This window comes from Aquila chrysaetos, chromosome 15 (genome assembly GCF_900496995.4).
Source record: "Aquila chrysaetos chrysaetos chromosome 15, bAquChr1.4, whole genome shotgun sequence".
Lineage (NCBI taxonomy): Eukaryota > Metazoa > Chordata > Aves > Accipitriformes > Accipitridae > Aquila > Aquila chrysaetos.
In genome coordinates, this window is record NC_044018.1 from 1,569,360 (window position 1) to 1,582,083 (window position 12,724).

Sequence of the window (12,724 nt, forward strand, 5' to 3'; positions counted from 1 at the left end):
TGAAGCACTGGTGATACTTGGTGATGCCTGATGATACCTGGTGATGCCCTGATGATGCCTGATCTAGCACACATGAGAAAACCAGGTGCACTGGAGAAAGGTCATGGTGGTATTTGTCCATTCACTGCTGTCCAAGGAGATTGGTGTTGGGGGGCAAAACCAGGACAAACAAAAACAGTAATGTGCTGGGCTCATCTGCCAGAAGATCAGCAACTATTTCTGCAGCCAAGAGCCTCCTCTAGGTCCTCACTAGGGAATTTCATCACCTTGATCCCTTGTGGGGCTCCAGAAGGAAAGACAGGGTTAACAGGAATAAAGCCTCAGCCCTTATAGAATCATAGAGTCATTTAGGTTGGAAAAGACCTTTATGATCTGGTCCAACCGTTAACCTAGCACTGCCAAGCCCACCACTAAACCATGTCCCTAAGCACCACGTCTACGCGTCTTTTAAATACCTCCAGGGCTGGTGACTCCACCACTTCCCTGGGCAGCCTGTTCCAGTGCTTGACAACCCTTTCTGTGAAGAAATTTTTCCTAATATCCAATCTAAACCTCCCCTGGTGCAACTTGAGGCCATTTCCTCTTGCCCTATCACTTTTTACCTGGGAGAAGAGACTGACCCCCACCTGGCTACAACCTCCTTTCAGGTAGTTGTAGAGAGTGGTAAGGTCTCCCCTCAGCCTCCTTTTCTCCTTCCTCCTTCAGACAACTCAAATCAGCTCAGTTGTGATGGTCAAGAGAAGCCTGACTCCAACTTTCCAAAGCCATGGAAAATCAAGCTGCTGCCTCCTGTCATAATTTCTAAAGGGATCAAGACAGAGCTGCAGGACAGGGCTTCCCTGGAAGGATTTGGCCAGTTGGGATGAATTTGCTGGCTGGTAAAATCAAGGTGAGAAATGCAAGAGAATTCTGGAGACACCAGAACATGTTGACATTTTCCAGGCTATCAATATTTGAGGAAATTCAGCCACAACGGGGGATAAATGTGCCAAGAGGTGCTCAAAGACTGATGTGCAAACCAACACCTTCCCTACAGAGAAAAGTCCGCGGCCCCAGCTGCAAATTCCAAACGACAAGCTGGTTTTCGAAGGAGACTTTGGGAGAGCAAGTGCTGTTGTTCCCTCACCTGCTTTTCCAGGCTGCCTTGCTGCAGCATCTTTTGGGGTCATGCACACCACTTCCCAGGTGCTGACAGCCTCTCTTCCCCTGTCTTTGGCTCTGCTCACCAACTACATCTGCACCAGGACCAGATGCTGCCTGGGAGCATCCCCAGGTATTGCACCGTGACCACCCAAAGCCCTTTCACTCCAGCCAAGCTCCCCGAGTCTCTGGATCCCCATCACGCTCTGCTTGGTGCAAAACACCCTGTCCTGGTGCAAGATGTGCAGCTGGTACCCACCAGAGCATCCTTTTTAGGACACGAGGGTCATGAATGATGATCAGGAGCTGCTAAGCAAGGCAAGCATCCTCTCAAACACTTGTGCCACTGGATATGTTGCTCTGATAATAAAAAGTGAGGCATTTCTTTACAGAGCAGGGAGATGGGCTGTGCAGCTCCCAGCCAAGGGATGCTGTAGGTGCTGAAAGTCGATTGGCTTGAAGGGGCCACTGGAAAAGATTGTGAAAAAGAAATCCAGGAAGGGCTGTTAAACACCGTGACCCACAGATTGCTCTGGGCATGCGCTGCTTATCAGCCTCTCCTCCTAACAAGCACAAGTTGCTGCAGTGAAGATGCGTCCTTCACCATGAACTCAGAAAAGCAGCAGAAACAAACCTGTTTAAGCTGAAAAGGCTCTCGTCCTTAGAGGAGCTTGCTCAGGTAAAGGGTTTGATGCAGTCTTGCACAGATCCTGCAATTATAGTCGGTGCATGATTTATCCAGTGGGGTGACATGACTCAAGCTCCTTGCAAATATCAGGAAGAAAAGATAATGCCAGAAAAAATCTACAAGCAAAAATATCCAAAGTCATCCCAGGAAACACCTACAAGCAAAAATATCAGAGTGACATCGTTCAGATCCTCAAATGCCTTTAGTTGTCTGTTCCTAAAGAAGTGCCCAATTTCGATTCAAATCAGAGAGAATCAGGCACAATTATAGATTTTAGCATATAAATAGTGCTGAGGAAAAGGCATTTGCATCAATAAGCTCAGGCAGAGCAGCGATGAGTGCCATTAGTTCATATGCCACACAGCCATGTTTTTCATCCATTTTGGGTCTGATCCTACTTTTATCAAAGTCAGTAGGAAAATCAGTTGACCCCAGTAGAAAGGAAAAGGACTCCCCCCTCTGCAATGAAACGCATGTGTGCCATCTCCCAGCCAAAAAAAGGACTTTTTTTTTCTACTGGAGGCTGCCCTTGGCTGCTCCTGCTGTGGATCTCAGCACCTTCATGTGAACTTAAACCTGGTACCGGGTGCCTGCTGGGCCAAGGAATTGGTGGTGGGATTCCCAGTCCCTAGCTTCAGAGCTGTTCTTGCTCCTGCAGAGAGGATACAACCAAGCAAGCATCAGCATTTTTCAAGAGCAAGGTGCATGGCGTGTATTTCACCACCCGCCACGGGCACAAGGCAGGCAAGAGGGGGTTCAGAAGAGAAACCTTGATCAAGGCCAGCTGGAAACCACTGCTCCAGTTGTGCACAGATGTGATGATCTCCGTTTATGCACCCAAAAAGGCCCTAATCCTATGGGCGATCTGCCATTTGCTGGCTCCAAGGCTCAGATTTACCATCAATAAGTCTCTTCTGGCTTTAAAATCTTCAGGGGATGGACATGGATAGTTTTATGGTGGTGATCCCACTTCCAGTTCATCTGGACGTCTCCTGGGGTCCCTGCTTGTTGTACCCTACACAAGCCCTTAATGCAACTGTGCTGGGGGTTCATCCTCACCCCATTTCACCAAACGCGAGATGAAGATGGTCCGGATGGAGCGGGGTCCTCAGCACCGCTCCCCACCCCACCAGCTGCACCCAGGCAGGAGCCAGGGTGGGTGCTGAGCCCAGGAGACCCGCTCGAACAGAGAACGGGTCAACTGTCTGCAAACCACTGCGGGAAACCTGTCCCGAGATCAGAGGGAAGGGGACCGATTCGGCACCCAACGGCACGTGGCTGTGCCAGAGGGACGCGTGGGTCCTAGGACAGACCTACGTGGCCGTCACAAGGTTTTTGCAAGCCCCGGAGCACCTCTTTTCCCCGTGACGCTGGTGTTTACAGCCCGGCGGGATGGCTGCCCCACGTCCCATGGGATTTGAGCACAGCTGCGACATTCGCACCCAGACCCAGAGCGCATTCACACCCAGGTGCAACCTCTTCTCCAAATTAAAATGGAAAGGCCAGAAAACACGTGGCTAACGAGCCCATTCACCCATGGACATCTCACCCCCGCACCCAGCCCTGCCAGGAAAGGGTTGCACGTCCTGAGCGTGTGGCTTTTATGGAGACAACGTCATGATGAAGCCACCAGATCTCATTCAAGGCATCCCTAAAGTGAGGTCTCTAGCGCTGGGTGTTTTGCTGGAGCAGAGGCCCGGCCACGCTCAGAGCAGGGGCTGGAGGACGCTGCTCTTGCAGTGTATTATATGGTCCTGGATGGTCTTCAGCTCTCCCCTCCTCAGGGAGAAGAAAGAAGAGATTCCTTCTAATGGTACTTTCTCCCTGCTGGAAGGTCCTTTTCTTGTCATCTTGGCTTCCCACCACTCCCCTTCATCTGCCTGGGCGCTAGCTGCATCCACTGATCATTTACACACTAGACTCTTTGGAAAAAAAGATAAATAAGCTCTGTAATAAAATATAATGAGTATCCTACTGTTAACATCAGGAGCAGCCCTGCGCTGGGAGGGGGACCCCGTCACTTCAGCACCCCAGCGGTGGAGGTCACAACTCCTGCGTCCTCCAGAGATGCTGGGGCACCAACATCCCCCAGGGATGCTGCGTTCCCCAGCACCGGGAGCAGGGAGGCTGAGCCCCGGCTGCCGTCGAATCTGGGAGGGGGATCTGAAAGCACTGGCTGCAAGGCTGGCGAGCACGGAGGCATCCGGCACAGGCTGCCGAAGCCGCGGCGGAGGATGCTTCATCTCAGCCCCTCACCTGCAGCCGCTCTGCTCAACGAGGTTTCCTAAACAGATTTCGCATCTTTCTTATAAACATGAACCACTCAGATTGGTCTAATGAAGATGAAAGAGCCTTTAAAGTGGGAATCATAGCTCCGGTTTGGGCCATAAAGTATCTCAGAATAGCTCTCCGTCATGGGAAAATATTGCAGATCGGGGGATCTGTCAGGGAGGATGGAGGCAGCTGACGCAGTTGTGGGCGCTGCGGCAAGATGGCTCGGAGATGGATTTGGGGAGGACGGGTCCGGAGAAGGTGTGAACCAAACTGAAATGCTAGAGGCTATTTCTTGAACCTCTGCTGCTTTGCCTCTTTAGTAATCCACTCTGGAGGGTTTCATGCAGTCCCGGAGTACCCGGGTGAATCTGTTGCACCCCAATATCCTTTGGCAAGGAGGTGCACACGTCTGCAGCCCGCTGAAGGACAACCCACCTCCTTTTTGTTTGTTCTCAGCCTCTTCCCCGGCTGTTGGAAAGAGAGGAGGATCTCCAGAGATCTCTCCAGGATGGATCATCTCCACCCTGAGGCAGATGTCTGGATGAAGTCGCTTAAGCACACGCTAGGTCCCTCCAGCCCCAGTGTCCTGCTTATGGGCTGCTCTCCCCGCGAGGATGCCTTTGGGGTGACTCCTTTCCCTACAGAATACCATGTTGGGTAAAATAGAAGCAAATGTTTTGCCCACCCAAGGCGAGACCATATCTGGTCCCTGCTGGTAAGATCGCAGGCAAACCTCCGTGTGTGGCTTTGCCGTGTCCTGCAGTTTGTCTTATAAGCATGCAAATCAACAACTGTGCTTCATACGGGCTGGCGGGAGGGATGCTCATAACCCATGTCTAGCTCTTGCTTGAGCCCAAACCCAACAAAAATCACTGTTAGGTGCTCCGGGAGGATGGTTCAGCCTTCAAGGGCCACCTTGTCATTACATGCTGGAGATGGAAAAATGCCGATGCAGATGTGTTTCTCCACTTGGGTAAGCCCAGAGCTGGAAAAAAAGACCTTAAAATCTTAGAATCATCCCCTGATCCTGATGCCATCCCCCTGGGATGCTTGTGGAGAGCAGCCAGCGGAGGTGATGAGCAAGGTCAGAGCCAAATCTGCCTCAAGCACATTGGACATTGGGTGTAAAAGGCCATGCAAACCCTGGTAAACCAGCTCTGACCACTGTCCTGCTGCTGTTAAACCTCCCGCACGGGGCCTGGTGTGGTTTTGGGATGTGGTTTTACCCCAAACCACCCCAGGGCAGAGTCAGGAGTTAGCAAAACCACGGCCGTCCGCAGGGGAGGTTTGCACATCGCCTCCCTCTTTTGGGTGGAAGAAGAGAATTGAGCCCTCCAGGCACGAGCCAGCTGTCTGGGGGGGCTGGAAACCTGGCACCAGATGAGTTTCCCCATCTCTCCAACCCCCTCGGATCCCCCATCACCCCCAGCCCCTTTCCAGGCTTGCCCCGAGGTGCTATCCTGCACTGAACACGTTGCAGAGGATGGAGCATCCCTCTAGCTCGCCCGTGCAAGACTGGGCCAAGGTGCATGAAGGACCCTCCTGGAGGCCACCACTGCTCTTACACATCAAGTGGCCAAGGCCAAACCTATAGAAAACATGAGTCCCGCCGGGCTTCGGGCTGCTGTGCAATAGGGGAAGTGTCCGCGGCCCAAAGCTGGTCCACCTCGAGTGGAGCGGAGAGGCTGGGGTTTGATGGGCGCAGAAAGGGAGCAGTGAGCCTGGCCGAGCCACGTAAACAGGTCCATGCTCTGGAAAAGCCACCCCCAAGCTGGAAGTTTCTCTCCCGCTGCTTTTAAACCCAGAACTGGTCGCTGGAGGACTCCCTGGCACATCAGGCAGAGATCCCCGCTGCCTGCGTTCGCCCTGCCCGGGGTGAGAAGCCACTGCTGTCCTGAGAGCTTTGCTTTTAACTAAATCCCCTTTTATCCCGTAGAAAGACAACCCCAAATCCTCAGCACCCATCAGAGCACTAAGCCCTCCCACGCCTGAGCCCAAGGAGTGACGGATGCTCCTGTCCGGCGTGCCGGTAATAAACAACCCATGCCAAATCCACCGCCGTCGGTGCCGGCTGGTACCCGGTGAAGGACTTTCCATCCAATCCCCCCCCGACTCCAGCTCCAAAGCTGCAAACGCAATTAGCAGCATCGCCTGGAAAACTTTGCTGGCTGCGGTTCACCGAGAGATGCTAATCCCTCCATCCGCCGCGGAGTCAGATCCGGCGAACGCCCGTCGCTTGCTCATCTTTTGTTCGGTACCCGGAATGGTCCCTCTCGTCCCCCCCCTCACCCCTCCTTCCCTCCAGCAGATGCAGCAGATACGGTCGCCGGGGGGGGGATATAAAAAGCCGCCGGGACCAGCGGCCGAGCGGCAGACGCTCGCCGGGAGCGTGCGGGAGAGGGGGACGGAGGGTGTGCGGTGGCAGCGGTCGGGCTCCCACCCCGACCACAGGTAAGCCCCAAAAACCAGTGACCAAGCCCTGTGGGTCTCCCCCATGTGTTTTGGGGTGCGTGGGGGGAAAGAAAGTTTGCAAAAATATGGGTTTGATGGATGGTGGGGACCGGTCGCTGCGGGGGGGGGTGACACGCTGTGATGGACGGCTGCCGGGCAGGGGTTTCCCAGGGAGGGATGGGCAATAAAACACACTCTTCCCTCCCTGCCTCCGGCTTATTGCCCTCTCGCCTCTGTTTATTGTTGGGTTTATTTGCATTATTGCGTGTTAATGTGTTACAGAGGTGCTGCCCTCGGTGCACCCACCAGACCCTCGGTGCTGCTGCGCTGGGGGATCCCAGGCAGTGACACCCACAAATTCAGGCAGAAGACAGAAAAGCAACCTTTGTGTTTAAATCTGGTTTGTCTCACTGTTTTATTCCCCTTTCTGAACTTCTATTTGCTATCATAACCATCACGGTCTTTTTTTCCTTTGCCAAAGAAAGTTCCCCTCCACCCAGGTTCAACCTGGCATCTCTTGCACCAGAGGGAAGGGTCAGCTCTCTCCTCCAGCCACACATTTTGGGACAAAATTAAATTTTCCTTCTGTTTTCTTTCAATGTGGGATGGGGTTTTCCTCCCGTAGAGCTCCCACAGCATGGGGGAAAGTGAGACACGTGAGTCCACGCTGAGTTAAATACGGCTGCTTGAGAAAGAGTTGGGGTTTGCAGAGGAGAAGCAACCTGGGCATCCTTGGGGACCCTGGAGCCAGGTCCCATGGGTGTCCGGGAAACAACCCCAACCTCATCCTTGATGGCACAGCAGCAACAGCTAGTTCAGCCCCAAGGTTTCAACTGGATCCTGGGTTAATTTTGGCAGCCCCTGGGGCATGCTCTGTCCCAAACACCGCCAGCACTTGCCATAGCCCTTCCCAAAAGCCAAGCAACAGACTTCAATATGATTTAATGTAAAACATTCACGTCTTACTCTTCTAATCCTAATTTAATATTATTTACAGTTGTGTCTCCCACCACGCAGGAGTTTTGCAGCTGCTCGAGGGGCATCGCAGGACAGGTTAGGAGGGAGCACATATTTTTTAGAGGATTCAGCTCGCAAGCAGCGAGTGGTTGGCAAAGGATGAAACCTCAAGACAGCTCCCCAACGCTTTGCCCTTGCAGCATCACTCATCTTTATGGGGTTCTTAGGAGGCGGCAGCAATCCCCGCTGAGAGCGATTGTCACCTGCGGTAGCAGTGACAAAAGACCTGGGATCCAGAGAGACGCCTTTCGGTTCAGAAGGCAAAAGGAAGAGGCAGGAGGGAACCTTGCCCATTTTCTGGAGCGGCTGAGCAGGAGCAGAGCGATGCGGGTGCAGGCAGGGAGGCAGCTGCAGGTGTTGCCTTCCCTTTTCTTTGCCTCAGTTTCTCCTCCAGCAAAATCAACCCCACGCTCCTGGGGTGTAGGGAGGTGCATCCCTTTGCAACGAGCTTGAAGCGGGAGGAAAGCTTTGCAGAACGAGGGGTTTGCAGCACTAACGCAGGTCCCGGGGGACAGGCAAAGCTGCAGCCCCGCGGGAAGGGACAGGGCTGGGGGACGCAGGAGGGGACCCCGCTCCTGCAACCCCAACAGAGGCGACTTAGAAAAGGGAAAGAGTAAGAAAGGGTAAGGCGGACGCATCAAAGAAAGCATTAAAGAATCTCCTGAAGGAAAAATAAAAGAGGGTCGGTGGGTTTTTTTTCCTTTTTTTCCCCCATAGGTCCTGCACGGTTTCTGGGCCCGCAGCCCCTCGCATCCCTCGTGCGAGCCCAGCCTCGTACCCCCGGCCAGGATGCCGAGCGCGGTGTGGAGCATCCTGCCCGTGGTGCTGGGGCTCCTGCTCTGGCACCCTGCCGGCGCCAGCGGCCCGTGCTGGGAGAGCAGCAAGTGCCAGGACCTCACCAGCGAGGCCAGCATTTTGGTGAGCCTGGGGATGGGGACTGCCCTCCAGTTGTCTTCGGTTTCTGACTCCCCCCAGGGACCGGCGCGGTGGGGCTGGGGGAGGAGGCGATGGGGATGCCGACACCGTGGGGTGACCCGCAGCAATGTGGGGCGATGCTTTGGACCCAACGAGCTGCAGGCATTGGTGGGCTCGTGCCTGCTGGCTTCACGCTGGGGGATGATGCTAAAATTATTTTTTGCGCTTGCAGCGGCCCTCCTGCACGGGATGAACCAGCTAATTTGGGTATCGGCTTTGCCCCGCGCCCAGGGGTGCTTGCAGAGGGTGGTGGTGGCAGGACGGTGCGGCGGCTCGCCTTGTGCGGGTGCCGAGTTTGCTCCAGGGACCCCACCGTGGGGGCTGTGTGTCCCCCCCCCAGCACTGTTTCCAGCCACCCAGGGCCGGTTTGGTGCCCGGGCATGATGCTCCAGGCTCAGCCCTCAAAGCTCCCGACTAAGGGGGTGGCACCGGCACGAGCGTGAAAACGTCTTGTGAAACATCCCGCTCCATGCAAGCAGCCCCCCCCGTGAACCCCCCCCCCCTCCCAGGGGATACCCGGCCACGTGCTCACCTTTCCCGCACATCTCCCTGCCCCACGCAGGCGTGTGCCGTGGCGTGCAGAGCCGACCTGTCGGCCGAGGCACCCGTCTACCCGGGGAACGGGCACCTCCAGCCCCTCTCCGAGAGCATCCGCAAGTACGTCATGAGCCATTTTCGCTGGAACAAGTTCGGCCGGAGGAACAGCAGCAGCGGCGGCGGCGGGGGGCACAAACGGGAGGAGACGGCGGGGGGCAACCCACCGCCGGCATCGCTGCCCGCCGTCCCGCCGTCCCGCCGCGAGGAGGAGGAGGGAACGGGGCTGGAGCGGGAGGAAGGCAAACGCTCCTACTCCATGGAGCACTTTCGCTGGGGAAAGCCGGTGGGACGCAAGAGGAGACCCATCAAGGTCTATCCCAACGGGGTGGAGGAAGAGTCGGCCGAGAGCTACCCCTTGGAGTTCAGGCGGGAGCTGGCGCTCGGCGGCACCGGGGCACCGTCCGAGGAGGAAGAGGAGGAGGAGGAGGAGGAAGGCCAGGAGGAGGAGAAGGCGGCCGGCGGCTCCTACCGCACGCGCCGTTTCGGCTGGCACGCGCCCTTGAAGGACAAGCGCTACGGGGGCTTCATGACCTCGGAGCACAACCAGACCCCTCTAGTGACTCTCTTCAAAAATGCCATCATCAAAAGCGCCTACAAGAAGGGGCAGTGATGGGGGAGAGCCCGAGGGGCATCCCACCCCCTCCACCAGCCCTCCCCGTAGCTTTAGTGTCCCGCTGGCATGTGTTTCACTTAGAGATCACTCGTTATGTCGTTCTTAATCAGTACTCCGAACGGGTCCGCTCCCGGGTTTCTCTGGGTGGGAAGAGGTTAGGGATAAAGACATCAACCGCTTTGCCGCACCCACTGGACACGCACGGGGAGCGGGGATGATGCCCAGTTTGGAGCACGCTGGATGATTTTCATATTTTCACTGAGCTGTACAATACTGTAAATGATAGATTAAAAGAATTCTAAAAAAGAAAATAACAATACATTTTTTTGCAAGCTAAACAGGTGTCAGCAACATCTCTGGGGTTTGTAAAGGGGCAGAAAAGATAACTGCAAAGTAAAATCCCGCAGCTGCGGGGTAAAGAGACATGGCTGGGAAAGTGCTGGGGACCATGTTTTAGGGTGGGGGGAGAAAGAACAGTTTTGCACCCCCAGCTTGGGAGCTTCACAGGAGCCGGCCATGGGGCTCCAGCAAGGGTGGGCTCGCTGCAGCCAGCCCAAAGAAGGCACCAGGGGCTGCATTTTGGCGGGGCCCAGCTCCTGCACATCCCAGCGGCGTGTGTTTCGGTCCCGGAGAGGAGCTCCACGCTGATGTGACACGAGATGACAGCTTTTGCTGGCAGCTTGGGGAAACGCAGCATCCTCTGGGTGCTGTCCCAAGGAGCAAAGGCACTGAGCCAGGCTCCCCCAGCACCCACCTCCCAGGTAAACTCATTAATCCGCCATTAAACAATAATGCTGAAGAGCCTGGGGACTAGGGAAAGCTTCATTATTTATAAAGTAATGCTGCTAACTCATGTAGTGAAGCAGGGGGGCAGGCTGGGGAGGAGGCCAAGTATAAAACCAGTTTCATGGGGAATTAAACCTTGATCGCCTCTGCCCAACTAACAGCTTATTGCTGCCAAAGCATAACCATGCCCATTCCCCCTTTTACACGCTTCCCAGGCAGCAAACCACCAGCATTAATATCGTAATGCTGATCTCATGGGCTGGCTTTGTGCTTCCCACCACCTCCTGCTCCACTCGAGGATGGAAAGCGAGTGCAGAAGAGCCACAGATGCCCCAGTGGGATGAACCCACCACTCTAAACAGGAGCGGCTTTGGGGACTGGGATTGCAATGCACGGGGCTGTGCATGCCCATTTATTTGGTATAAGATGGTGGAAATACTGCTAAAGTAAAACAAGGCTCCTATTAGTGCTTTTCCCTCCACTCCTTAGCTAAGAGATGTCCTAAATCAGTCCTTAACATAGCGAGGAGCAGAGGGGCTGCTGGTGCAGCACAAGCATGGCTGGAGCACACGTGGCACAGTGCCCACCACATATATTTTGGTCCCTCAAATAGCTTTCCAGGTGTCATTATCTCCCATTTTGGCCTTGGCAGGTGGGTTTGTGCACATTCATGCATTCTGTGAGCAGAAGCCCAGGACCTTTCCCCACGGCCCTGTGCATTGCAGAGAGCTTCTGCAGGATGGGGCAATATCATGAAATGAGTGGTTTGGACTGCTTATAGAATCACCATCAAGGGTATTAGCAAAAATGATTTTAAAGGAACTTATAAAAAGTGTGAATTCACAGAGTTTGATGGCAAGGTTCACTCTATTACTTAATACACAGATGAAATGTACAAAAGAAAATCAAGTTAGAATCAAACTAGAATTATTTATACAGAGACCGAAGATGCAAAAGGCTAAGAGAGAAACATACAAAGGAAAATCGAGTTAGAATTGATTTTTTATAATTTGCACATAGCTCGGGGATGTAAAAAGGTAGGGGAGACCCTCCCGTTTAGTCACGAGGTTCAGAGAAGACCCCCTTGCTTTCTAAACTCCTGATGGAGCTCAGGTGCGGCTGGATCCACTCCTAGTCCCAGACTCAGGCAATGGTTTATGTCTAAAGGGATTACGTGTGTAACAGCAGTCTGAGGTTCGTTCACAGTTTGAGGTGAATCACAGGATTTAGAAAAGGCAATATTTGTACTTGCTATAGCATACCCGGGTTAATTCACGCACGCATGCACACAGATGCTAAGAGAGAGAGAGAGAGAGATAAGCAATGGTATACCTGTTAAAAATTCCCCTTGAGTTCAGTGAAAATATTCACGTCAAGCATCTCAGCATCTTTCTCAGCGGGTGAAGCGTTGAGCCTCAAGGAGCAAAGGGTACCAGCCCAGGTCCCATTGTCGGCTTTCGGCAACGGTCCTCCGATTTTCACCAGCCGGAGAGTTTGCGGGCTCCGAGGGGCATCCCCCTCAGAGGGAGATGCTGGGCACAGCGGGACCCGCTGTGGTCCAGGAGAGCTCAAAGGGTCTCACGTGGGATCGCTGTTTATAGTTCGCCAGATGATTGCCTTTAGTCTTCAGCAAGTTACTGGGATTCCAGTAACACCGGCACTGTTTTTCACATGAGGTACAATTCAGATAAGGAAGGCTCCAAGGCTGTCAAGGAATAACTAAAACCAGATAAGGGATGCTCCAAGGCTCTCAGGGGATGACTAATATTCCCAGTCCCCACCTCCGCCGGGCAACAGGAGTCCTTGGTAGGGTCAGTGCTGCTCCCCACCTTAGCCATGCCAGAGTTCCCGGGATGGTCAAGGGACGCTTAACCGCCCAACTCATTACACAAATGCTAAGGCCAAACGGGAATTCCCGAGATCGCGGAGCAGCCCAGGACAGGGTGGGGGATGCACCACCACAGGGAAAAATGGAGGAAATACTGAATTATAAAGGATGATAAAGATGAAGCCCGGGTTGGGTTGGATCCCGGGCACAGAGCTGGGGCAAGGAAGCTTGTCCACAGCCGAGGCCATCCTCCTCCTCACCCTGTGCCTTCCCTTCTCCATCCCAGCAGCAACCACCCATTGTCCCAGGGCAGAGAGACAGCACCCAGCTGCCCATGCCAAGACAGCAGAGCCCC

At 54.2% G+C, this 12,724-nt stretch overlaps 1 protein-coding gene across 3 annotated transcripts in view; it reads left to right on the forward strand.

The window, feature by feature from the left end:
* Window positions 1-10,083, forward strand: part of POMC (proopiomelanocortin) — a 19,267-nt gene extending 9,184 nt beyond the window's left edge. Inside the window, exons 1-4 of one of the 3 annotated variants that reach the window (XM_030037704.1) lie at window positions 3,827-4,817; window positions 6,039-6,553; window positions 8,288-8,488; window positions 9,108-10,083. In XM_030037704.1, coding sequence (XP_029893564.1) covers window positions 8,360-8,488; window positions 9,108-9,752 — 774 coding nt within the window. In that variant the 5' untranslated portion in view covers window positions 3,827-4,817; window positions 6,039-6,553; window positions 8,288-8,359 and the 3' untranslated portion in view covers window positions 9,753-10,083. Of the gene's footprint in view, window positions 1-3,826; window positions 6,554-8,287; window positions 8,489-9,107 lie in introns of those variants that run through there. The other 2 variants (XM_030037703.1, XM_030037702.1) reach the window with 2 other exon arrangements.
* The last annotated feature ends 2,641 nt before the right edge of the window (window positions 10,084-12,724 follow it).